The sequence below is a fragment of the Dicentrarchus labrax genome, unplaced genomic scaffold, assembly GCF_905237075.1.
Source record: "Dicentrarchus labrax unplaced genomic scaffold, dlabrax2021, whole genome shotgun sequence".
Lineage (NCBI taxonomy): Eukaryota > Metazoa > Chordata > Actinopteri > Moronidae > Dicentrarchus > Dicentrarchus labrax.
Window position 1 is genome coordinate 11203952 of NW_026136719.1, and position 24548 is coordinate 11228499.

The 24548-nt window shown below is 39.5% G+C and overlaps 4 protein-coding genes across 8 annotated transcripts in view; 2 read left to right on the plus strand and 2 right to left on the minus strand.

The window, feature by feature from the left end:
- Nucleotides 1-2588, minus strand: part of homer2 (homer scaffold protein 2) — a 29459-nt gene extending 26871 nt beyond the window's left edge. The window contains exon 1 of one of the 2 annotated variants that reach the window (XM_051380636.1): nt 2424-2588. In XM_051380636.1, coding sequence (XP_051236596.1) covers nt 2424-2425 — 2 coding nt within the window. In that variant the 5' untranslated portion in view covers nt 2426-2588. Of the gene's footprint in view, nt 1-1677; nt 2308-2423 lie in introns of those variants that run through there. The other variant, XM_051380635.1, reaches the window with a different exon arrangement.
- Nucleotides 2589-2691: 103 nt separating this feature from the next.
- LOC127352325 (RNA guanine-N7 methyltransferase activating subunit) lies at nt 2692-4709 on the plus strand. Its single transcript, XM_051380637.1, has 3 exons — nt 2692-2839; nt 3066-3243; nt 3741-4709. The coding sequence occupies exons 2-3, from the start codon at nt 3080-3082 to the stop codon at nt 4072-4074; spliced, it is 498 nt and encodes a 165-aa protein (XP_051236597.1). The 5' UTR covers nt 2692-2839; nt 3066-3079; the 3' UTR covers nt 4075-4709.
- A 7006-nt stretch (nt 4710-11715) lies between these two features.
- On the minus strand, nt 11716-17604 carry LOC127351759 (BTB/POZ domain-containing protein 1). 2 transcript variants are annotated; one of them, XM_051379656.1, is made up of 8 exons: nt 16966-17604; nt 15187-15343; nt 14234-14339; nt 13948-14145; nt 13584-13776; nt 13409-13496; nt 12645-12791; nt 11716-12529 (listed from the first exon to the last, which is right to left on the minus strand). In XM_051379656.1, the coding sequence occupies exons 1-8, from the start codon at nt 17388-17390 to the stop codon at nt 12371-12373; spliced, it is 1473 nt and encodes a 490-aa protein (XP_051235616.1). In that variant the 5' UTR covers nt 17391-17604; the 3' UTR covers nt 11716-12370. The 2 variants fall into 2 exon arrangements, with proteins under 2 accessions (XP_051235616.1, XP_051235617.1); XM_051379657.1 differs by having other exon boundaries at nt 13584-13713; nt 16966-17603.
- An 810-nt stretch (nt 17605-18414) lies between these two features.
- LOC127351760 (transmembrane 6 superfamily member 1) lies at nt 18415-24537 on the plus strand. 3 transcript variants are annotated; one of them, XM_051379658.1, is made up of 10 exons: nt 18415-18721; nt 18879-18982; nt 19202-19303; nt 19393-19492; nt 19644-19726; nt 19949-20067; nt 20514-20618; nt 20714-20806; nt 20902-21021; nt 23406-24537. In XM_051379658.1, the coding sequence occupies exons 1-10, from the start codon at nt 18630-18632 to the stop codon at nt 23595-23597; spliced, it is 1110 nt and encodes a 369-aa protein (XP_051235618.1). In that variant the 5' UTR covers nt 18415-18629; the 3' UTR covers nt 23598-24537. The 3 variants fall into 3 exon arrangements, with proteins under 3 accessions (XP_051235618.1, XP_051235619.1, XP_051235620.1); XM_051379659.1 differs by lacking the exon at nt 18415-18721 and having other exon boundaries at nt 18941-18982; nt 19202-19299; XM_051379660.1 differs by lacking the exons at nt 18415-18721; nt 18879-18982; nt 19202-19303 and having other exon boundaries at nt 19404-19492; nt 19625-19726.
- The last annotated feature ends 11 nt before the right edge of the window (nt 24538-24548 follow it).

A 24548-nucleotide genomic window follows, 5' to 3' on the forward strand; every position in this document is an offset into this window, starting at 1 on the left:
GCACTTCAATGACACCACACTGGGCTTTAGGACACTAAGACAAGTAGTTAATTGACAGAAAATAAATTGCAACAATTTACAAATGAAGATTTTTTCCACCAAAAAAAACCAAAATGAAAGTGCTCGTTCCAGCTTCTCAAATGTGAATATTTTTTCTTGATGTTCACTAAATAAAATCGCACACTTGGGGGTTTTGGGCTGCTGGTCAAACAAAACAAGCAATTTAAAGACGCCACTGTAGGCTCGGATAACTTGTAATGGGTATTTTTCACTATTTTTTGACACTACAGACTAAAAAATGAATTGTTTTGTTGATTAAGTAATAAGAAAATTAATGGATAATGAAACACCATAAGTTGTGACCCTCATAGAATTGTGAACCTGAACAGCGGGTTTTAAAAAAATGGCTGGACAGATGAAATTTCCTGGGAGCCGTTTGTTTCTGCCTTCCAAAAATTGTTGTCAAGTCAAGTGACACTACTGGTTGGCACTGACTGAAACCAGGGAACTTGTTGCCATGTTTCCGTCAGTAGGTGTGACCTCTGCCTTGTGGCTGCTAGTCCACTGGGCCAGTTTCATGACAACACTACCAACTCCCTCGAGTTTCAAACCTGCTCGATGAGTAATCCAAACTCTGGAGAAGCAGTCAGGACTGTCAGACTGGTTTCTTAGACATTAAAAAAAAACATGTCGATCACTGTGCCATGGGGTGGCACTTTATTATATCATTACTGAACATTAATTCTGCTCATTATTCACACCTTGGCTCATATTTTTACATAAATGACAGTCTCTTAATGTCGTAGTAGGTGGAAGCATTCATGAAGTTGACATCAATTAAGACAGGGACAGGTTTGATTCTGAAACAAATTACACCGAGCTGTCATTATTGCTATTTCTAAGTCAAATAAAAACCATGTAAACAGGGAGTAGGTACTCCAGAAAGAAAACTCAGTAACGTATGTAGATGTTAAGACAGCCACTGATTGCATAACTATGGCTTTAAGCCACAGAGTCAACATTCACACCACAGTAGACTATGGAGGCAAAATAATGTACTGTACCCTGTAAACAACTGTGGGAGTACACCACTACCTCCAGCTCTGGACAACACACACACACACACACACACACACACACACACACACACACACACACACACACTCCCAGAAGTACCATCTCTCCTTATTAGTGGGCAGTGTTGACTCTGCCACCTCCATATCTCATAACCCTCTCAAAACCATATTCTTACAGACAGATAAGGAGGAGGTGAAGTATTCAAAGAGGAATTACACCAATCTACCTGAAATTCCTGCTCAGAGATTATAAATACATTCATAATTACTTAAAAAAAATAATGGAATCAAGCATATTTCACACCTGAAATCGTGAATATCTCACAACAGACAGTCACCTCTTCACATTTTACCCCACACTGCCAAATAATCTGGCCATGAAAATAGTAAATTGGAGTCTTCCTTAGCTCCCAAAACACGCATAGGCAAGCGCTGGGGAACAGCGACTGTAATAATCTAATTTATTCAGAGGGTTGACAGGTAAACTGGACAGTTGTGGAGGTATTTTGCCGTATCCATGCACACACACACACATAACATTTCAGTCAGTGCAGGTGTCATTAGAGGCGCTCTGAAGGGCAGCGCTTTCTGGATTACTCACCCCATTGCCGCGGACTTGAGGAACAACTCCTTTATATATATATATATATATATATATATATATATTTAAGCTCTATTGGTTGTGGGTTTAGAGGAAAAAATATGTTTTAAAGCGTGGTCAAAGTCCAGTGATGATTAGCGGTCCAAAGAGTTCATTTCCCGTGCGCCAGCTTCGAACAAGTCCTCTCGCTGCTGAGAGACAAACTGAAATGTGAGAGCACTTCTTAGTAAACTCGATTCACCGGGTTGTCAAGCTCAGTCTCACAGAACCTCGGTCATTTCAGGAAGTTTTTTCTCCTTGCTTGTTTGTTTTTCCTCTTCAGACACGCCACATAATAAATCCCACTGCGGAGTGGCTTCTTCCTCGGCGTCTTCAAACAATCGGCGCTGATGAATTTTAAGTTAATGTTTGCATTTCCCCTGCTTTGCTTTGCTTTGCGTTGCTCGATGCGCAGAGTTTCTTCCTCCCCAGCGGGATTGTGTTTCATTGAAGGGCAGCAGCAGCGACACGGAGCGGCGTCCACCTGCTCACGCTCCTGCCACCCACACTTACTTTTTCCTTTTTTTTTTTTAAACCTGTGGTGTCTGCGGTTTCGGTCGGAGTTTTATCCCAAAACTGTGGTGTGAAAACCACGACATGATTCAAACCTAAAATAAATTAACAGACCGCGCTGTTACAAAACGACCAACCACGATAAAAAAAAATAATTAAAAAAAAAAAGGTTATCTAAATTCAGATGTACTTACATATTTTAAGGTGTCTGGCAGTTTCATATATCAAGTAAAATACCGGTTATAGCAAATGTATCCGATAAACTGCGCCACTCATTAGCATCTTTAGCTCAAAATATGTCTCTTTAACTCGGGTTTAAAGTCGACCGTTGGTATCAAATAACAGGGTTTTAAACGAGTAGATAGTGACCGTTGGTTCTGTTTCCAACTGCCAGGTAACGGCCATCAATCACTTTCAGGTGCGTGTGCGCCCGGAACCATTAAAATGTGTTCATTTGTTCCGGGGGTTGGGAGAGAGAGAGAGAGAGAGGGGGAAGCATTTCGGCGACGTATCGGCACTGGGATTAGCTTGAAACCAGTGATAGTACACAAACCATTCAGACAAGTTGTTTGATATCAGCGGGAGCGAAGGATATTCACGTCGTGTTAAGGTGGGTTTTTATACGCTAACGTTACAAATGTTCACAGAGTTATGTTTGTGGTTTACATGCGAACACCAGCGAACCGCATCCTGATTAATCCAGTTACTGTTCCGCATGTGAAATGTCGCCTGCAGCACAAAACACTAAAACACAAAACACACCGGAGCCGAATAAAAGTCGTAGCAGCAGTGTTAGCAGCTTTCCGGTGACATTTAGTGGTTCTTTGTCTTCCCAGCTGTCTATCGCAGTATGACCGAGACCACGGAAAGCCTTCAGAAATACGAGGAGCTGTTTGCCCACAGATTCTCATCGGAGGACCGTGAGTACCAGCAGTATCTGAACCGGCCTGCAGACCCCCCACCCATCGTCGAGGACTGGAGGAGTCGTGGAGGAGGCAGAGGCAGGGATAACAGGTGATGTGTCATGCACAACACACATGTTGTCAGTGGAAATTAAGACTAATAACCAGGTGATGTGAGTGTGCAAGATAGGGTTAGTTGGTACAGTGATAGGAGGGATAAGATTTGATAATAACAACGCTGTAAACTCAGGTATTAATTACAGTTAAAGTGGTACTAGAGTGGTTTTAGTATTGTTCCTCTAGTTTGTGGAACTTTAGTGATAGTTTAGTGCTCTGCATGACTAGTGGAAGGGCTTTTATTGGTCAACTATCTTGACTTCACCTTAACTTAAAGATAAAGGCAGAACTTTATTATCTATTTACACGAGTTATTATTTTATTATTAACTGGCATGTAAAGGAAAAATTTATACTCGAGAAATCAGATTTCTTTTTAGCGTTTATATGTGTCGTTTGAGTTTCTGTCTTTTTACAGGTTCCGTGTAATGCATGCATTAGTATCCGTTGTTGATAATTGATAGCTCATTTATATCATCTCGTCTCCATTTAGGTACCAGGACCGCCGTGGAGGTCGTGGTTGGGGAGGAGGAGGAGGCCGAGGTTGGGGAGGAGACAGGGGTTGGAGAGGGGACAATCGTGGGCAGCAACACTGGCACGACAGAGATAGAGACAGAGATAGAGACCGAGATAGAGACAGAGACAGAGACAGAGACAGAGATGGTAACCGAGAAAGAGACAGAGAGAGAGACAGAGACAGAGACAGAGATAGAGATAGAGATAGAGACAGGTACTCGGGGCATGGAAGTGGGTATCAGTCAGGCCCTGCAAGCTCCAACCAGGGATACGACTCCCATCATCAGAGACCACATTATGACCGCTACTGATCTTTACTGTAATCTCTCAGGTGTCGTCAGTATTTAAAGTATTCACAGTCTGATAACTTGCATTGCAATAACACATATGGCAATGTGCAACTGTTAACTGTTTTAATTTGTATGACACATTTCCACAGACTCATAAGCAATGGCTGAGCAATATATCAATATTAACAATATGCTGTCCATCATTGTAACTGTGTGGAACTTTTTCAATATTGTGCCACAATTTCACTGTCTGAATTAAAAATACTAAGAAGATGTGACAACGGAAAATGTTTGACTTAGCAAAACACTGTAATTCCTCATCTCGATTCATTCTGCTCAGCCCTGTAATTATATTTTCTGATGACATTTCGGGGAAGTTATGATAAGAACATACATTATTTTCTCTTTTTAATATTTCAGGTATGTGGGCTGTTTTTTTTTTAACAATATTTGGTTATGACATTATATCTAGGTAATATAACTATGGAGCTTCATCTTTAACATGTTTTGATATCAGGGTGTCATAAATTATACAGTACAGTATTGTTGCAAATGGTGAGAGAATATTTTTAATGCAGCTTTATTTTTCTGTGTTACAACATTATATATGGATACTTTTGAACTGAGCTGTTGTCAATAAACCTGTATTTTCTTAATTAGTGTTTTTTGTTTTGGATGGTTATGAGGCTCAATATTTAACACAATTTAACACAGTCAGTCCAAGCACACTTTATATTATAGATGTTTTATAGAGATGGACAAATTTAAAACTTTGGATCAGTATTGGTGCTTATTAATGGGATTGGGTATTCAGGTTTAATTTTGTGGCATGTTTGCAAACAATGTCTTGGCTATATGTGTAACTTGTAAACATGAACATTGTAGCTCTTTTGTTTTAATGGTGTTTTTGGTAAAAGTTGAACTTTAATTCCTTTAGTCTAGTGGTTTTCAAACTGGGGTCCTTTAAGTGGGTTGTAGGAGGTCCCCAGCAAAAGGGGAAATAGACTTTTATTACGGGTTTTGAAAGTTGGAACAAGGGAAGAAATCACGTTGGCTAGTTTGACTGACTATGAAAACCTAAAAATAAAAAACTCCTAGGGGAATCCTTAGGAAAAAATCCGCTAAAAGTGGGGGTCTATGGTTTAGTGTGCATCTATTGTGGGGGGTGCTTGACATGAGAAAGTTTGGGAACCCCTGCTTTAGTCAGTGCTTTCATGGGCTTCAAATCATCTTTTAATTAAATTTGTTAAACCATGTTTGTCTGTCTTAGAAGTGATTGGTTTTAAGATTCCCACGCCAAGTGTCCCAGGTGGCTCCCATCGAAGAGAATAACCTGACCAGCGTTAGCCAGGTAATTTGAGTTAAGGACCACTGGGAACCTATTATACTATTGTTGAGACAGTAGGTGGTTCAGAACCATATATACGTCAAGTGACTTTATTCATAAAGCACATTAAGTCCATTTTCAGTTGTGACAAATATTAAAGCTGCTCGGATGGTCACGATGGTCCCATTTTAATTATATTAGAAGTGTAGATCAACAAATTATTTCCTAAAAGATGTAACTATTGTTTGTTTCAAGATTTGCTATGGGCCAGAAATCAAGAACTTACTGACAGCCACATTTGAACAGTTTCACTGTTTTAGCCTTAATTGTCAGTCTAATGGATGCCACATTAAACCAGATGGCCTGTTCAGCTGTACTGTGTGTGTGTGTGTGTGTGAAGGGAAAGCAGCATTCACAGTAAATGGCTCATAAGAAACCTAAGACCAACAGCTCACATTGTGAAAAGCAACTGAAATATTTATGTGCATCATTAATACATTATTGCTGCATGCATCATTGGCTATGGCATATGTAGCTCATTGCCTAAAGATGTCAGCCCTTGTCTATCACAGTCCATTCACAGCAGATCTTAATTAAGTAACAAACGGTGACTTTGGACACATTGACCGACTCCACTGATCCACAACACAAGCAGAAACATTCTGCTTTGTCTTATCATTGCCTGCATGCCATTGTCTATTTATGGCTTTGGTGAAGACGGGGTTAACGGTTCATTTGGACTTCAGCAGTGCAATCAGCTGTGATGATGAAGGAGGAGGGAGGTTAGGGAGAAAGTGTGTGGGGGATGTGCGGTAACTGGCACACAGCAGGGAAGGCTGCCATCACCACTGTAATCAGTTTAGATTTGAGAAACTTCACCCTAGACTGCTGCATCAGAGCAGGGATATGCTGGACAGAGACGGAGACTTTAGAAGTAAAACAGGGATTTATTGCAAGAAATATAAAGTATCTTGCACTTTGGTGGAATGGAAAAGAAATTAGATTAGTGTCTATGAAATAAATATGACTACACTTTTTACAGTTAAACAAATAGTTAAACATTTTTGAAAACAGAGCCATTATAGAGCCACTAGCAAGGCTGTAAACTCACATTTTCCATGCCAACCTACTACATACTCAAAACCTGCAATGAATTTGTATGTAGGATAGAATTTGGTGCACAGCTAATATTAGTGTTTCAGATGAAAATATCCTTCATAGTGAGATACACTGACATCCTCATGAAATCCTCAGGAGCTCGGCCCTGTGTAAAGTTCACGCAACTTCCAAGACTAATCCGGTCTTCTGGGTGTCACAGAGAATTAAGTATCTCTTACTAATTCATTGCACTCATCTTGTGAATGGAGCATAAAGCATTTGGATTCCAGAGTAAATTATTTATTATTACTACATTAAGAAATAAAATCAGCACCGCAGAGTTGTTTCAGTTATGGATTCATTCAACCACTTGCTGGAGAGAAGCTCCTGAAACTTTCCACCCAACCCTCCTATAATCAAATCCATAGCTGATTACATTCTAATTAATAAGCTGTTAATGCATGAGAGTAAGAATGTAAGAGAAGGAAAACAATAGAGAGAGAGAGAGAGCCACAGAGAGGGAACAGTGAGAGTCCCCTCGGTCTGGTCTGCCGGGCTGTCAGGCTTCATGTGGCCTGTTTGTGACGATGCAATGTGACAGCAATGGAGACAGTGTGCTGGGGGCCATGTCCTTGATGATGAACTCATCCACTATACAATCACCCCCCCCCTCCCGTCTAAGTGCATACACACATACACGTGTGCGCACATAACACCACAACCTCCCCACCAACACACACAGACCCACAGACACCACATCCCCCAGCCCCTGCAGCACTCAGCGACCTACATCTGGTGTTAGAGAGTGCAGGGGCTAAGGTTGGCCCAGGCCAGCCAGCCCCCAGCAGACAGTGGGGTGTGTTCATGTTGCGTGTGACGTGTGTGAATGGCAGAGTACGCTTGTTCTGCTGTTTCCATTGAAATGAATGCCCCCAGCTTTGTAAGGTACATACAAATCTGTACACAATTGCACCCAGTCACATGAACACACACGTGCAGATAGTAAGGAAGCACTCATACATGCACTTAGACTTAAGAATAGACCCTAATAATGCTGCTGCAGATACATTTTGATGACATCTTGTCCCCTGCTCATCCGACTACATGCTATATAAGTTAATCATGCAGTCGCTCAGGTCAACCATGTAAAGGCTGTGGACTCTGCTGCTGCCGAGGGTAGCTTGTTAGTCTGATTACATCTGGTGGTACCTCCAAAGGAAGATACAGGCAGGCTTTAGGAATACTAAATGGTGAAGGAAGTGCTCAGTTCCAATGTAGAACAATGTAGAAAATACTCCATTGCAAGTTAAATTCCTGCATTTAAAATCTTACTTTAGTAAAAGTACAGCAAAATTTTTAGGAAAATATCAAAATGTAGCTATTATTTTAAGTTGATCATATTTTCCATGCACAATTTTATTGTGGAAAGTAGCCAGAAACCTTAGCTGTTAAATAAATGTTGTGAAGTAAAAAGTACAATAATTAAGTATAAATATCAGAAAATGAAAATACTCAAGTAATGTTACAAGCATGTAAGTACAGTATTTGAGTAAATGTACTTTCGCTTCCCAACAATTCCAATACTGCCACACAAAGTAACATCAGAAAGAGTCTTTTACTTGCTATCACAACATCTTGGTCAATCTCCAGAATCAAGAACTTGGAGAGTACCGAACTCCAATGTACTGAGTCATCTGCCAAGATGTTACACTGTTCAGTACATCCCTATCATCAAAACTAGTGCTTTGCTCCAGGGACAGTCTAACATGTCTTCTGAATTACACACAACACACGCTACACTGAGAATCTTTTCAGAGTAGAAGTGGTGATGGTTTGTGAGAGATGTTTGACTCTCAAAAGTGCAAAATCTCAGTTGTCTTTGTCTCTCGAGGGACGGACATTTATAAATTCAGCAGTGTATATTACATGAAAATGTGTTTGTATTCTTCAGCCTGCTCCGTGTTTACTGCCATCAAGGCTGCAATTAGACTTAAGAATGAGGATCATCAGCACCCTGCAGAGCACTTCATCGATCCACTGTTGAATATTTACATTGTTGAATATTAATGAAAGTCACATTCAAAGGGCACAGGTAAAGATTTTCTTTCAATAGAACAAATGTTCCTTTAAAAAAAATAAACAGTTGCTCAAGGAGTTGGTGACTCCAGGCTTGTTAATTAAACCACCATAATTTTCATTGTGCCAAAGAAAGTCTAAGTCTGAGTCTAATATGCACATTGGAAACAGATTATTATTTACTTGCTATTATTTTCATCATTCTAACCTTTCCACTGTCATTATGATCATTGTCCTCTATCCTCCATCAGCACCAAAAAAAGCGAACGTCTGTAAAGCTTGTATTTTATGCAGTGAGACGGGAAAATCATGATGACCCTCTTCTTCTCCTTCCACTTGTGAACTATAAAGTGAGAAAAGTCCCAAATTAGCAGTTTCAGTTGACATGAGCAAAGCTCAACACCCAATGATTCAGTGGCTCAGGGGGTTAGTGATGCTTACCACACAGTCCTATATATGTACATGGTAATTAATTACAGTCTTACATCATTCAAACACAGATTGCATAACTCCCACCAGCTGGACAAGTAGGGACACACACACACACACACACACACACACACCTACACACACACACACACCTACACACACACACACACACATTCCCTCATCCCTGCAGGTTGATGTTGTTTTGAAGTGGTCTGGACACACACCCAGAGCTGGAGCTCACACCAGAACATTCTGTATAAATGTTTTTAAATGGATTAAAGTCACTGAGGATGTGTCATGCTAACTGGTTCTACAGAATATTTTAATAAATGGAAAAGACTAATCACCCTGGCAAATTGCAGGATAGGCCGCACACTGATGTTGAATTTCAGGATGACTGAAGCTTGGAGTAAACCAGTTCAATTTTTAGGAACATCTTTAAAAAGGATGGCCTAATGTGGTTTAAATTAATCAGACTGCTTCAAGGGATATTAGGAGATCGAATAGGACTGAATGATGCCAAGAATTAAGGAAGGACAAATCCAAACAGTAACTCAGGAGTGAATCAATGGAAAAATCTTGAGGGTTATCTGGAAATATTAGTATAAATAGAGTATAGAAATACAAAAGATTATATATATGTACATGCATGTTTTATATACATAACTACCATTTTATTCATTGTCTGGACTGTGTAGGTTGTTCATAAATGTTCTTATTTTTGTCTTGTGAGAAAGGTAGGCGTAATGAGCTCTGGCTTCAGCCTACATCTTTTCAATCATTGTCTGTTTTTTATAATTTATTTTGTGGCGGTTTAAGCAATTGGGTGCATTAATGTTTCCGGATGATTATTCCATTGTGGTTTTTCAACATACAACAAACAACATTTTAAAACATAAAACTAAAAGGCAGAATGTCATTTTCAAGGCGACTTTTAAGCAGTTTGCCCTAATGATGAGACAGTGTTGTGCTACATGGGCATAATGGGGAGAAAAAAGCCATTCTCTTTTTTGCTTATGGCAATATTACTCTGCAACACTTACGCACAGTCATATGTCACAGGTTGTCCAAAACAGCAAGGGCATTAATCCTCTCCCCTGCTGTCAGTGTTCAAGTAAAAGGCTCAAAATGAGAAAGACCCCCCCCCTTTCAGATCAGAACATTTTCACTGTCATGGTTTTGTGATCTAATAGCTATGAGAAGTTGAGTTATTCCCCTAAAGATTCATATTTTGCCTCTTTAATGCCTCGGTAGCAGTGGAAACTTGCCTCCATCATCCTCTGAATACATTACAAGGAGCTTTCATGAAACTTGTTTTTTATAGTCCCTCTACACCTTGAAAGATTTTTGTACACAGGTAAGAACAGAGGACTGTTAGTGCTGTAGTCTATTTTTCCTCCTGGTTTTTGAGTGTTTTGTGTCTGGTGGGTGGTGAAAACCTGTCTCAAACTGATTTTCTTGGTCCTTTCTGTTATAAAGGCTGTCTAAGTGGGCAGTCAGCGGGAGAAGCTCTCAGGTCCCGCTGACTCACCTGACAGCCTCCGTGGTTCACTCTCCTCGTCAAAGCCCACTCACAGCCGTCTAAAGTGGCCTTGTTTCCACCGCCTTTCTCATATGAATGCGCGGATTATGCAATTTAAGAGCACTTCATCTCTGTGCTGTATACACAGCTTTAGAGATTTAGGAGGACACAACTGACAATGCTTAATTTCCAGTTGTAGTTACAGTGTGATTTGAGGGACACAATACTTTTGACATCTTACACACTTGACCCTCAATTGCAACATTCTGAAAAAAATGTGGGGTTATGCCCTTATTTAGATGACATGTAGCAAAGGGCCACGGGTTGGAATCAAACCCGGCCCACTGCCATAAGGACTCTTAACACATGGGGCACATCCTCTACTAGGTGAGCTACCATAAAACTACCCAACAGTACATAGTCACAAATAGCTTCACCTGGACCATCTGCAACACTAAAATACTGCTTATCATAGTATAAATGATAATAATCTGATAATACATATAATCATATACACTTCTTTACTGGCTATTTTACTTGCAACACCTCCTCACACGTTGCATTTGCAGTGGTGGAAAGTACATTTAATCAAGTATTGTTAATGGTTAAAATTTTTGTACTTGTACTTAAAAAATTTTAGTATTTCTATTTTCTGCTACTTTGTACTTCTCATTCACTACATTTAACTCAGGATTATTGTACTTTTTACTCTACTTAATGTATTTTCTTTAGGTATTTACTTTTTAAATTAATATTTGACAAAAAGCCCCACAAGTAATAAGCTCATTAAATACAATACATTGTTAAAGATTAAACCAGTGGTTCCCAACACTACGTAGTTTGTATATTGTTGCATTGGTACTTTTACTTAAGGGTCTGAATACATCCTCCACTGTGCATTTGTTGACTCACACAGTTCAAAATTACTTTTTTTCCCCCTTAGATTGTTACATTTTAATAATTAAAGGTCTGGAGATGTAAATTAAATGTATGTGGAGCAGAAATTGTTTTTCTTTCCCACCCACTTGATCATTTTTACAACCCTTCAGATTGAATCCAAGTTGGGAACCACTGACCCTTTCTACTCCCCAGTTCATCGTTTTAGCTGGCTGCATGGAGTATCTGGCATCACCTAGTGACAGAAAGAGGAATGATATAAACTAAACATGATTGATCTACCCAAGACCAAGTTCAAAGAAAACAATCTTACTTTGGTCTGACCACATTTTATTGCCAAAAAGCTAAAAATAGACTTTTTTCATTTATTTGACCATAAAAGTCCAAAAACGTTCTTTTTTTTTTCCTTTTACATTTTAATGATGTGCTAAGCAAACATGAAGTCATAAATTACAACATGTACCAATGGCAAAGTTACATAACACACAGATCCTTAATACAATGCAAAAACAGAGTACTTGAAGACACCTGTTGAATAAAATAATAATATGCAAATATTATACTGTCTTTAAATGCATCAGCAGAAAACTGTCAAAATAAAAAAATTAAATGGCATCAACCAACAAATGGTCCTGCACTGGCAGCTTACTGATAACAACACATAGACAGGACATCAGTATTTAGATCATTTACAACTGAGTTTATGCCCAAAAAGCTTCTTTTTTTTTTTCACTTCAGAGCAGTGATTTTCCCACAACTCTGACTTTTTCCACATTCCTGATGATGTCTGTACACTACTATAGTATAGACAGATACGCACATACAGCATATACACACACACGCTCAAACACACACATTCTTTATTCCAAGGGATCATGAGGCACTACGTATATATATCCAGCAGTCCAGTCTACCCAGCAGTCTGAGGTCTCCCTGGTTTAGTGTACCTGCATGACACTGCGGTAAGTCTAGGTGTAGTAGATGATCTCTGGTATCTGCCCGTCCTCCACTGACGTACCATTGTTATTTCCAGGTGAGCTAAAAAACAAAAATGTAGTCTTGGTCCCCGTTGCTGATTCCTGGGTCACTTTCTTCAATCCTTTTGTGCCGTAATGGGAGTCTGGGCCCTGAAGTATACAATTAAAAAGCAGCCAATAAGTTAACTCTAACCTGGGTTTAAACAAATCATGTCAATTTATGCAATTTAGAACAGATTTTAAAACACAGCGAGTTCAGACTGACCTTTAACGTGGCACATGCAGTGTAGCTGACATTGGGTAGGATTTCCACAGGCTCTTTGAACATCACTCTGAACGTGCTTGCTGTGCCGTCACAGCTAAAACCTGTGTCATTCTGCCCCAGTGTAATGCGTTTGTCACTCTCTAAGATCTACAGAACAGAAAAATGTCTTTACTGAATGAACAACAACGTGTGAAAAAACACAGTAGGCAGGGTACATTTCAGAGTTTGTCTGCTTGGTGGTGTGTTTTTCTGGTTTGTAACTGGAAGTATTGGCTGTGCCTGAAAACATTTCTTTACTACTATATATTCCGCTATGTCCCTTTGTAGTGTTGACTAAATCATATCTGCTTCAGTCGGCTGAAAATGTAACACCGTGGGGATGTTGTGATTACATGGTCAGTGTGTGTGACATTGTAGATGTTGTGTGTAGAAGAGTTATTTCTGTAAGTTGACAGACATAATTTGAATTGCTGAACAAATTTGTGATGTGGGTGGTAATTTGGATTTCTGCAACCAGACTATGACCAAGCACTAACTACCATCATGCACTGTGCCTTATGCAAGTTGAGTGTTAATGCAGTTTTTGATTTGATCTGCACAGAATTCCCCCATATAGTGAAAAGTGAATATTGAGTGAATTTCAAGAGAACTTATCCAGTACCAAAAAACTGTTGAACACAACTCTCCATTACAAACATGGTGATAATATTAGCAGTGTACAAGTTTATCTGTCAACATCATTATCCCTTAATGCCAGAAGTTACCTGTATGTTGACCTGATAGTCAGTGGGTCCGTGTATTGAACCATACAAGCCAAAACCCACTATGGATATTCTTTTGTTAACATTGAATCTAGAGAGGAAGACAGATAGAGAAAATCAGACACTATAATTCCTTTTGCTTGGATTAACAACTGACCACAGATGTTCGTCATCTCACCTGATTCTGTCGCTGGTACCACTGTACCCCCATCGACTCTCAACCTGCTGGAATCTATTAATGCTGCACTCTTCCCCCCTGAGGCAGCAGCGGGGCCTGTCAATGTAGTCGACCCGTGGTTTGGGGTTTACTGTAAAGTGTAAAAACAGATTTACCACCTCCCGATCGAACAATATTCCAGACTGGGCAGGCCCTGTTGCACAAGAAAGAATATCAAGCTGGTTTCTGTGGTTTGAGTTGTATGGAAACATCAGGAACAAGATGAACATGTTTAGTAATGGCTGAAATGGTCAGTATAGTGTTGGGGGAAAAAAAGTACCATTGCAGACAAAGAAACACATTTATATTTTTGTGATACACTTACCTGCAGCAAACTCCTCAACAGTCATGAGCGGGAAGCGGATGAGCGGGAGGGCTTTCCCCAGAACCTTCTGTTTGTTCTCCGAGGTCGGGGGAAGCTGTTGTCTGTAACACTCGGCCTCTGCCCAGCGTACCACTGCCCCAAACAGGCGGTTCTCCCTGATGCTGAGTGTGTCTCTTTGTAGCACTGCACATAAAGTGTCTACACACACAAAAACATAGAACATTCCTCATATCACGTCCAAACAAGCTGTAGAAAAGTAAATATGAGGTCAAGAAGACTCACGTACCAAGGTCAATATCTGTAAAGCCCTCTGCGTTTATTGCATCTGCAGTGCTTTTGTCTATGGTGTCTAAGCAGAGACTGGCAAGTTGAGGCTCATCGAATAACCTTGCCTGTAATAAAACCACAAAAAAAGGACACATAAGTATCTAATAGTTGATAGTGGCCATTTACTTTACATGAAGAAAAGCTGTGAAAAAAGTAAATGCCTTCTTTATTTGCTAAATATTGTGCAAGATTAACCAAAAAGATGTTGGGCAAAATAAAAAGGTTAATTTTCATGAAAAACACTGTAATTACATTTTTCGATTTGTTGTATTCTAACATCCCCGTTAATTAGGGAAATCCTATAATCAAGTCTGACAGATTAATGAAATTATAATGAGTGGGCAATCAGTGACACTGGTAATTAAGAGTCGGCTGCTGAGAATGTTTTTTTTTTGTTTTCTCTGGGCTGCTTTGGGTGGTTTATGCATGTTGGACAACAAAAAAGGAATGCTGCACATCCAGCCTGAAGGCACAGCAGTCACACCGTGCTAAAAACAAAACCAACAGCAGCATAAAACAAAATTAGAACAGCTAATGTCATAAAAACTCAACCATCGACAGCTGAAAGATGGTCTGGTGTGGACATAAAGAAAGAAAAATGGCTTCATCCTCCACTGTGAGGGCTGCAGATGGAAAGAACAATGCAACATTGTTATAACATTATTTCATGTATCGCCCCAGAAAACACCTTAAAAATCAGGCTGTTATTGAAACCTTCTATTCTTGCCCTGCTCTAACTGTTCTCCTATTTAGGTGCCTTCTGTCTTAAAGTGTGAGATGAGCTAAAATACTATAATGCCAAACATATTTTCTCACTTTCTCCTGGTGGCGTCAGGCCAAGCAGTGAGTTTTGTTTTTTTTCCCCGTGCTGAGATATGAAGATAACAGCTGAAGTTATGATGCGACAATAACCTGAGTGAGAAGCATGAACGCGTTGTCGGCTCTGAGGTGCTTGGTGAGGAACTCCACACAGTGACCCTCCAGAGCGGGGACGGCATACTTCTTAGCCGTATAAAGAGTCGTCATCACAGTCTCTGGACCAATGTGGACCTCGTCAGAATAGAGGAACCTGTACAGAGGAAACAGGCAACAGAACAATGTGTAGAGTCAGGTATTTGTGTTATTCGTCTGTAAGCTGGGATCAAATGCCTGGTTTACTTATTCTCTTATTAGACAGTACCTGAGTCATATATTAACCAATTTTAGACTGTATTAATATATTGTATGTATATAAGGGCAGTATTCTTGTACAGCTGCTTGTCTTCACAGCATTTAACATTTATAATGTTTTACTTCTTTCATTAAATGGGAAAAAAAGGGGGGGGGTTTGAAAACATGTTTTTATATCTTAAAATAAGGTCTTCAAGAAAGTTGCCAGTCAGACGTGAAACCAGGCATTATATCGGCACTAACATTAAAACATTTCAACAGACACTCAGCTCTAAAAAGCGTGTGTGAGTACTTTTCTGAAAATACAGCGTACTACTGCTGCAATTTAGTTAGTCAGCTATTGTGTCAAACATATAGAAGCGCCCAGCCGGCCCACAGAAACGTTGCAGTGGTGAAACAGTTGTCGAGATGGCTTCATAACTTTGTCTCCTGTCCCAAAATCATCAAATAATGAGCGATAAAACAGAAAATCGACTTTGTCTTCAGTCTCTCCTGAATCAGTTTTTCCTCAGAGAATATGGTTGCGTTGTACATCTGGAACATTTTGTGCTGAGTGTCATAAATATTAAAATTAGTGGTCGACCGATATGGGACATTCAATGGCCGATGCCGATATTTAGGAAGCAGGGTTGCCGATGGCCGATACATAATGACGATATCAAAACCAAGAAAAGCAATGTACAATTCTAATCTATTCTGTTTTATAGTAAATTCAGGCAAATGTTTACAGCAGGATACAAGAGAGCACACTGACAAGAACGCCTGCAAATGTGTCTGAAGACATTTGTTTTATTTATCGGCCTCGTAAGCACAGACGTTGGCTGATGCAGATTCTCTCAAAATGCCAAATAATCGGCCCAATTAAATCAGCCTGTCACTGATGTAAAATAAAAAAATGTAGTCTGTTTTTGCAAAGGGTTTCAATTAAGATCTCTCGACTCAGTCATTCAGGTATAAGTCTATACCAAAACTAATGGTTATATTCATTTTTGATTTATCTGCCTATTCACTATTGATTAAACTATTAACTGCTTGGTCTGCAAATTGTCAGAAAATAGTGAAAGATGCCTATCTTGTAATGTTTAAGGGCATAAGGTCCACTTCACTATCACAATCTACATCTAAGGTACAGATTCAAATTCTCACAATTAAGTGTCTGGAATCAGAAAATATGTGTCATTTTAGTTTGAAAAATTACTTTACAATCATTGTAATAGTTTAGTATACAGTATTTTGTTGATTAAGTACTAATCCATTAATCAACTGATTGGTTCAGCTCTACAGTGACGTTACAACAGTTAAGGCTTTTAAATCTGGGAGTATCTAGAATGACCTGAGGGTTAAATTACATTTCCTCACGGTTACTGTCATGATCTTCTTCAATGTGTTGCTCCCAGTGTGCAGGGCAATAATTAACACCCTCCTTTGAATGTGAAGCTGAAGCTCAGCGTTGCATGGACATTTACATTAAGCAGCGTGTGGCCCGTGCATTGATCACCTGTCCTACCCCCATTGTCCTACCTGAGCAAGGCGAGGAAGGCTGCCGGTTCCACATCAGGCAGCTCTATTTCCGTCGACGTTGTGGCCATCCCTCCGTTGAACATGGCATCAAAAACGGCACTGCCAGCGGCCAGGACGAATTTATGGGCCGGTATCCTCTGGGCCTGTCTGCCCTTCCCCACTATGAACCTGACGTCGCTGAGCAGCTCATTGTTGAAGAGGAAGGCGAAGCGCTCCTTCAGGGAGCTCTTCGTCGCCTGCCAGTTATACATGGGCTCCCGGTGAAGGCCGAGGACGTGCGGGGAGGCGGACCGGGCAGGACCGGAGGCTGGCGCGTTGGAGAGCACCGCTGCGGCTCCGGACTGAGCCGAGTTCGATGCTGCCTCCTGACCGTCATGGTTTGACGCTAGGCTGCCGCCGACGCTGCCTCCGCTCCCGGTCGCCATAACGACAACGACACGCGTCTGTGTTTTATCCTTGCTTGTACAAAAGAGCTGTTAATGACACACGAACAAAACACCCGACCGGACCGTGTGTGTTGTTTTTGGTTTTACGTCGTATCCATCGCAGCAGACGCCAACGCACTTTGATATCTCGCTAGTTAACCTGCTAGCTTGCGTCTCTGCAGAATTGACGCATGCGCACACCTCGTTCAAAACACTTTTTTTCCCCCCTTCTTCGTTAAACTTTATTGCTAAATGCAGGAGCAGCAGACAGACAAAGGCAAACAGCGGTTTTATACGAAATTAAGACACAAAACAAAGGACGAATAAATAAATGATAAAATAAGCAAATAAAAGGAAATGTATGTTATGATATATATTATTAATATAGATGTTTTGACCTTTGAGGAGGGCGAGAAAGTGGAAATATAATGTCCCACTCCCCTCAAATGTAAATCAAAGCTAAATCTGTTTTATTATTACAAGATTTGTATTGATAATTAATATATATGTACATATATAAATATATTAGATATCAATAACACATATTCAATTCATCAATTCATTCGTATATGCCTAATTAATTTTGTGTTTCATACTGACTGTATAAATTATTTGTTTATTGTTAAATGAAAATAATCCCGCTAATCCTGCTTCAGTTTTTCCAGTCGACCGCTAGATGTCAGGAGTTTGCATTTTTACTAAACAAACACAAACCCTCACACCCTATTTATAGATAATAAAGAAAAATAAACAAATGGCAAATATTCTGCTAAGCACTATATTATTAGATTATATATTATATATTCTATTAGATAAGCTGCTGTATACGATCCCCTTCACAGTGAGTCTGAACAGCTGAACGTGTGCGTGTGTGTGCGTGTGTTTGTGTGCGTGCATGCGTGACAGTACGTAGGAGGCAGCGAAGCAAGGTTAGAGAGAGGGAGAGAGAGAGAGAGGGAGGGAGAGAGGGAGAGAGAGAGGGAGGGAGAGAGGGAGAGAGAGAGAGAGAGAGAGAGAGAGAGAGAGAGAGAGAGAGTAAAAGCGAGAAAGACGAGCAGAACAAGACAGAGCATGCATGCATTGCAAGTTTTTGCCCCATTTGCATTGTTAGACTCACGGTGACTCTTTCCCCCCAATGTCTTGAAATATGAGTTGCAGACTGAACATGGGAGTTTTCTGCGGCTGAAATACTTTAAATTCTCAGTTCTCAGAAGATAAATCCTTCAAACCTCGTCCGAAATGAGCGCGTCTGCAGGGACTGGGGTGTTTGTGCTCTCCTTGACGTCCATCCCCATCTGCTATTTATTTAATTCCCTCATTTACAACAACAGGTGAGTTAAAATAGGCCTACATCTTTTTTTAGTTTGTTTGGATGTTAGTTTTAATTTATCTGCTGACCACCAGTTGAGCGGTAACTAGCATCATTTGAAAATTATTTTTCAGATTTTTAAAAAAATATATATTTTTTTCTTTTTACATTACATTTAGCGCTGAAGCTTTTTGCTTCGCTGGCTGTACAACAGTCTTCATCCTGGCCATTTCGGCCCGTTTCATGCTCAAGAAGAAGGCTCCAGCAGATCCTCTTTTCTATGGTATGAAATCACAGATGCACATTTCTTGTTGTGAGAGCATATAGGAATCATAAGGTTCTGTCTTTTAAATGAATAACTTTTAAATCAAAATAGAGATATCAACATATTCATGTTACTTTATATGTCATTGTATGTGTGTGTGGTACTTTATTGATAAAATCTTCTGGGGATCAAATAATGTTTTGAAATTAAATTAAATGTATGCATCTGTCTGTGCAGTGTATGCAGTGTATGCATTCCTCAGTGTGGTGAATCTGATCATCGGGCTGGAGCAGGACAACATCATTGATGGATTTGTGACGTTTTACCTCAAAGTGGCAAGTGCTGTGTTTGTTGGTCCTGTTTGTGAGTTGTCTATGTGTTCATGCATACATTACACTACTGATAAACCTACCCTGTGTTTCAGGCAGATCCACATATTAACACAGCACATGGGCACATGATCTCCTACTGGGATGGCTGTGTGCACTATCTCATGTATCTGCTCATGATTGCCGCCATTACTTGGGGGTAAGAGCTTATTAGTATACATGAGTTTACACTATCTATCTATCTATCTATCTATCTATCTATCTATCTATCTATGTATGTATGTAGAGTCTTTGGAAGTATAATGTGTTCATTTGGCTTTGACAATGGCAGTGTTACGTGGTTTGCACAGGGACAGTTACCGAGCCATTGGACTCTACTGGGTGGGATCTTTTCTCATGCGTGCCATAGTCTACATTCTTGGGAATGCTATTGGTAAGTACACTAAAAATAATGTGATGCTTGAGATGGTTAATGTAGGGTATGGCCTCTGTACCCTCAACACAAACTTCCTCTGAAAATAGTCCAAATGTTGCATTTTTTTGCCCAGTATCCTAGAATAAAAAAAAAAACACTTTACTGTAAGTGATTCTACTTTTAGTTTTTTGTTTGTGTCTTTCCCACAGTGAGATATTATCTTGCTTTGTCCTTTCTCAGGGAAATATGGGACCCACATTGGCCCTTTCTTCCTCCTCCACATGCTATATATTACAGTGTCTGTCTGGGCCTGCTTCCACATCTTCAGCCAGTCCTCCACACGGGATGTTCAGCGGACTGTAAGTCAAGATCAAAACCGGCCGCTGTTGCAATAAAAAATGGTATTAAAGATTCCCACCTATACTGTTATGTATGAGGAAATCCAAAGTATGCAGAGATGTTCTTCTAATTTGAAAATATTTTTTTGAATTTCTTTTTAATTATTGTATTTTGAGAACTTTTCAATAATCAAACATTAAAGCAAAGTGAAAGACGTGATGAAATTATACTATATAAAAGGTGGACACACACACACCCTCTAATAAAAGGGGAATTGTGTGGAAGAAAGTGCTTTACAGTATGTCTAAAAAGCCAAGTGCAGTAGATTTTTAAGATGTAGAAATTGCAAGTTCAATTTCTGGCTTAATGTTTTTGTCTTACGTCTTAGAGTACCAACCCAAATGTCTGACCAGCACTGTGTCATTGATAGAGAACACAGTTTAATCATATTGTTGCTTTCCCTCAGAGTATCCGGGGGGCTGAAAGAAAAGGTTTACTCCACAGACCTCTGGACTTACTGTTCACTATCTACCTCATCCCTGCTTTTGCTTTCTGTGTCTTCAGAGGCCTGGTAAGAAACCCTAAGATGATCACAATGCACATACAATAGTACAATATTTTCTTTAAGTAGATTTCTTCCGTATTTCAACCCTGTTTGTTTTTTAGATTGTTCTGGACTGTTCCAGCAAATGGTGTCAAGACTACACACAACAGTATGAGCCTTACCTCAGAGACCCTTCAGCCTATCCCAAAGTACAGGTAGCTCAGTGAAGTTATAAAGTTACAAACCTTTATCCTAACACTGTCTCATTTCACAAATCTCTGATGCAGTAAATTGTATTCTCGTTTATCAGATGCTGGCGAGCATGCTGTACTCTGGACCATATTACATCATTACTCTCTATGGGCTGATGGTCCCAGGATGTGAGTGGATGAGGGACCTGACTCTCGTACACTCAGGAGCACTGGCACAGGTACGTCCTGCTGGTTATTCCTCACTCTTGGCTGGTGACCAAACAAAACCTTTGCAGTTAAAGATCCTGCACTGCCACAGGTTTTCACTTAATCTGGCAGATTAGACCAAGTTGTTGAATCAAGTCTGGCTGAAAACTAAGTAGGAGGGTCAGACAGATGTCAGCAGAACAAACAGTCCAGAAGGCTAATGCTGCATTCAAGTCACACCAGAGTTATCGTGATTAACAGTTCCAGACTCATTCACAACAACATCGTTGTAATTACGAAAGTGTGACTTTTCTGAAAGGTTCGAACTATCCGACTTGGCACTTCATAATAAAGAAGTGTCTAGAAGTCATCAGTCAGTCTGTCGTTCAATGTAATAAAACTTTGAATTGAATGGATAAAGTGCTATAAAGGGCAGTATTTTTAACACGCATTGACCGATTCTTTCTCATCTCTACCATCCATCCCATGTGATGTGACCACAGGTGTTTAGGGTCAGTAAAGCCCCCAGACTGCTGATTGAGATGAAACAACATCAATGGTGTTTGAGGGGCAGGGGCAAAAAAAAGCGTGCAGAAAGTTGTGATGCATTTATAGTGAATGAGCTTAGTTAGAATTAGCACCCTGCAGGGAACTTCATCACGTTTTCTCCACTGGACTGGCAGCCTAGAGTAATATTTGGTTGTGCATGCCTTGTGCTTTATGATTGTTTTCATATGGCTTTGCATTTAATGTTTGTTTTGTGTGTTATTTTATATGTAAAACAACTTTGTTAAAAGGTTGTATTTATTGTATTATTATTATTATTATTATTATGCTTTTCTGCAATAAAACAAGGAATCATAAAACATATTTTGAAAGACAAAAACAGTTAATACCTTTATTTTTCATGTATATCAGTTTCTCTAAAAGTGTTCAATATCAGCAGAATTTCTTCACATTTAAACTAGAAAACCAAGCGTATAAATGATATTACCAAGATAAAGAAAACACTGAGCTATTAATCTCTAACCCTCAATATAGATTACATGTTTGCCAGGTTTGCTAAATTATCCGGACCATGTTGTGTTTTTCATCGTTTGCAGTCACACATATGTCCTCCATAGAAAAGTTCTGTGATAAATCTTGTCTTTCCTCACATGATGTCACTGTTCCAGATAGATTAGGCAGTGCTATACCGAGAGTGGGCATCTGGCAAAGTCTAGGCTTTCTCTTCGATATAGTGGTTTCAGGTTGAGGTTATTCTTTAGTGCAATCAAACACCAGTGGCCATCTATAAACATATATGGTCTGAATCAGCGCCATACACACTATCTGTTTACATCTATAGATGGAAACTCTGAAGAGTGGTGGGAGCAGCTAGTGCGCCAATCGCATCTCAACAGTACAAAGCAGCTATTGTGTTTGAGCTGCAGGCTGGCGCGTCACTCACCGGTGGGATAAGGGCAGAAGTTGACTTCAGACCAGGAGGAGTGGTGGTATTCGCTTAAATGTCAGCTGTCCAACCGGGCTATAAATAGGAAAGCTGATGCTCTGACAGCCGTGGTTGCTATGAAACATGTCATGTGTCTTTTTTCAGTGACTTTCTGTGAAATGGTAACTGGCAGGATCTGAAAAAATATTTGTGGATGAGGGGCAATACACGAATTTGTCTGGGTTTCATACGCCCTAAGTACATTAATGGAATAACCCACCCTAAAACAATCATTCCTTGAGCTTATTATTTATTTATTTATTTTTTACTTGTGTTTTATGTATTTTTGAATTCCTCTGTATGGATTGCAAAATGCTGACAATGTGATGTGGAGCATGTGAACATTGGAGTGTAATACAGCAGCATGTCTTTCACAGCAAGCATTCAGGATTTGTTATGAAAGCATTTCCTTCTATTCACAGTTTTGCAATGTTGTTTAACACAATAATACAGAGAGAAATCTGTTTGGGACAGAGACAGAGATGGAAAACCCTACAAAATATCTAATTAAGACCAGAATGCAATGCAGCTACATGACATGATCACTTTTAAAAAAGGGAAATAATAATTCTTGGAGTCAAGTAAATCATTCATGGAAGTGGATATTTAAGAATGTATCAGAGATTGTATTTTTTCTTCATGTAAAACAAATTCTTCTCTTACTAGGAAATCCCAGTAAGACTTTATTTAAAAATCAATTAAATTCTTAATCCAATAACTTTTCTATGTAATAAAATATGTTTGTTTTCAGAGAGACAACATCATCATCATGCAGTTGCATGAGCACAAGATATTGTTATAAATATTTGAAAATGAGAAAGTGATATAAGAGAATAATATTCCTGTTAATGTGAATATATTAACTGTGAAGATGTTAGTCACACGGTCATTTAACAATTTTTCCGTCTTTGCTTCACTTCACAGGCCCAGTTCTCTCATATTGGTGCATCTCTTCACACACGGACGCCGTTCTCCTACAGAGTGCCTGCTGACAGACAGCTCGTCTTCTTGCTGGTCAATGTCCTGTATGCTGTGGTGCCTCAGGCTCTCTGCTACCGCTGCAACACACAGCCTGCCTTCTTCCTCAGGACAACGCCAGATAAGAAGACTGAATGACAGAAAGTGTCAGGGAGAGACAGAGACTGCCAGGGATGTCAAGGATGCCTAAATAAAAGGCTGGAATACTTCCTGACCTGTGTTCGCAATTATTAGCAGTTGCTATTTTTGGAGAGGGAGCTGCTATGAGGGCTGAGTGGAGGTATTAGAAACATGACAAAATACTCCAGTGTCAAACCGAGTTTGGGTCATTTATGTTCTGCTGCTTATTTTGAAAAAAATGAAAATGTGTTTGAGTAATAAGCAACAGCAAACACTTCCTTCCTGTGTGTGTCACAATGTGACAGTACAAATGCTTTGGTGCTTTAGGACTTGTGAATGGGATTCAAACTACTTGACAATACTTACGTCCTTATAATTTTGGTAGGTTTTTTTGGTTAACTGCTTTCTTGTTGACACTGAGGCCTGTCTTTTTCCTAATATACAGTATTGTTAATAAAATAAATATGTAGATAGGTATTCAACCATTTAGGGAATTTGGTAACCAAGATGGTCTTTTGTTGTTACACTCGGAATTACTCAGTCACACTTATATTCGATTAGTTTTGATGCAGTTCAGATTTAGTGACTTTCAAGGGAATGTTAAGTTCATTCAAATGTACTGGAGATGTTCATATTTGGAATAAACAATGCAACAACATTCAGAAATGCTGTAAAATAAGGCAAAGGTTTGGAAAAGTTTTGTATGTGCTGCATTTGCAATAAAGTTCTAATTATTACACTGAATGTATCCTATAAAGTGATGGATGGAAACATTTAGGAAATATTAACTATGTTTGTAGTCTTGGTAATTTAGAAGAGGAAAAGTTTTTTTCATTTATTTTTTCACTGTACATTGTATTTTACCAGTAGGAATTTAGTCACTCACTGAAGTGCAAATGGCAAATGTATGTACTTGATGTTGAAGTTGTACATTAAATATGGAATAAACAAAAAAAAAAGTAAACATTT

Excerpts from the sequence above, each read along its gene's own strand:
- LOC127352325 (XM_051380637.1), top strand. The coding sequence starts at position 3,080 with ATGACCGAGACCACGGAAAGCCTTCAGAAATACGAGGAGCTGTTTGCC. Across the intron at positions 3,244-3,740 it reads GGCAGAGGCAGGGATAACAG|GTACCAGGACCGCCGTGGAG; the intron begins GTGATGTGTCAT and ends GTCTCCATTTAG.
- LOC127351759 (XM_051379656.1), bottom strand. The coding sequence starts at position 17,390 with ATGGCGACCGGGAGCGGAGGCAGCGTCGGCGGCAGCCTAGCGTCAAAC. Across the intron at positions 14,146-14,233 it reads CTTTACAGATATTGACCTTG|ACACTTTATGTGCAGTGCTA; the intron begins GTACGTGAGTCT and ends TTGTGTGTGTAG. Across the intron at positions 13,497-13,583 it reads GGTACCAGCGACAGAATCAG|ATTCAATGTTAACAAAAGAA; the intron begins GTGAGATGACGA and ends CTTCCTCTCTAG.
- LOC127351760 (XM_051379658.1), top strand. The coding sequence starts at position 18,630 with ATGAGCGCGTCTGCAGGGACTGGGGTGTTTGTGCTCTCCTTGACGTCC. Across the intron at positions 19,493-19,643 it reads ATTGCCGCCATTACTTGGGG|GGACAGTTACCGAGCCATTG; the intron begins GTAAGAGCTTAT and ends TGGTTTGCACAG. Across the intron at positions 20,807-20,901 it reads CAGCCTATCCCAAAGTACAG|ATGCTGGCGAGCATGCTGTA; the intron begins GTAGCTCAGTGA and ends CTCGTTTATCAG.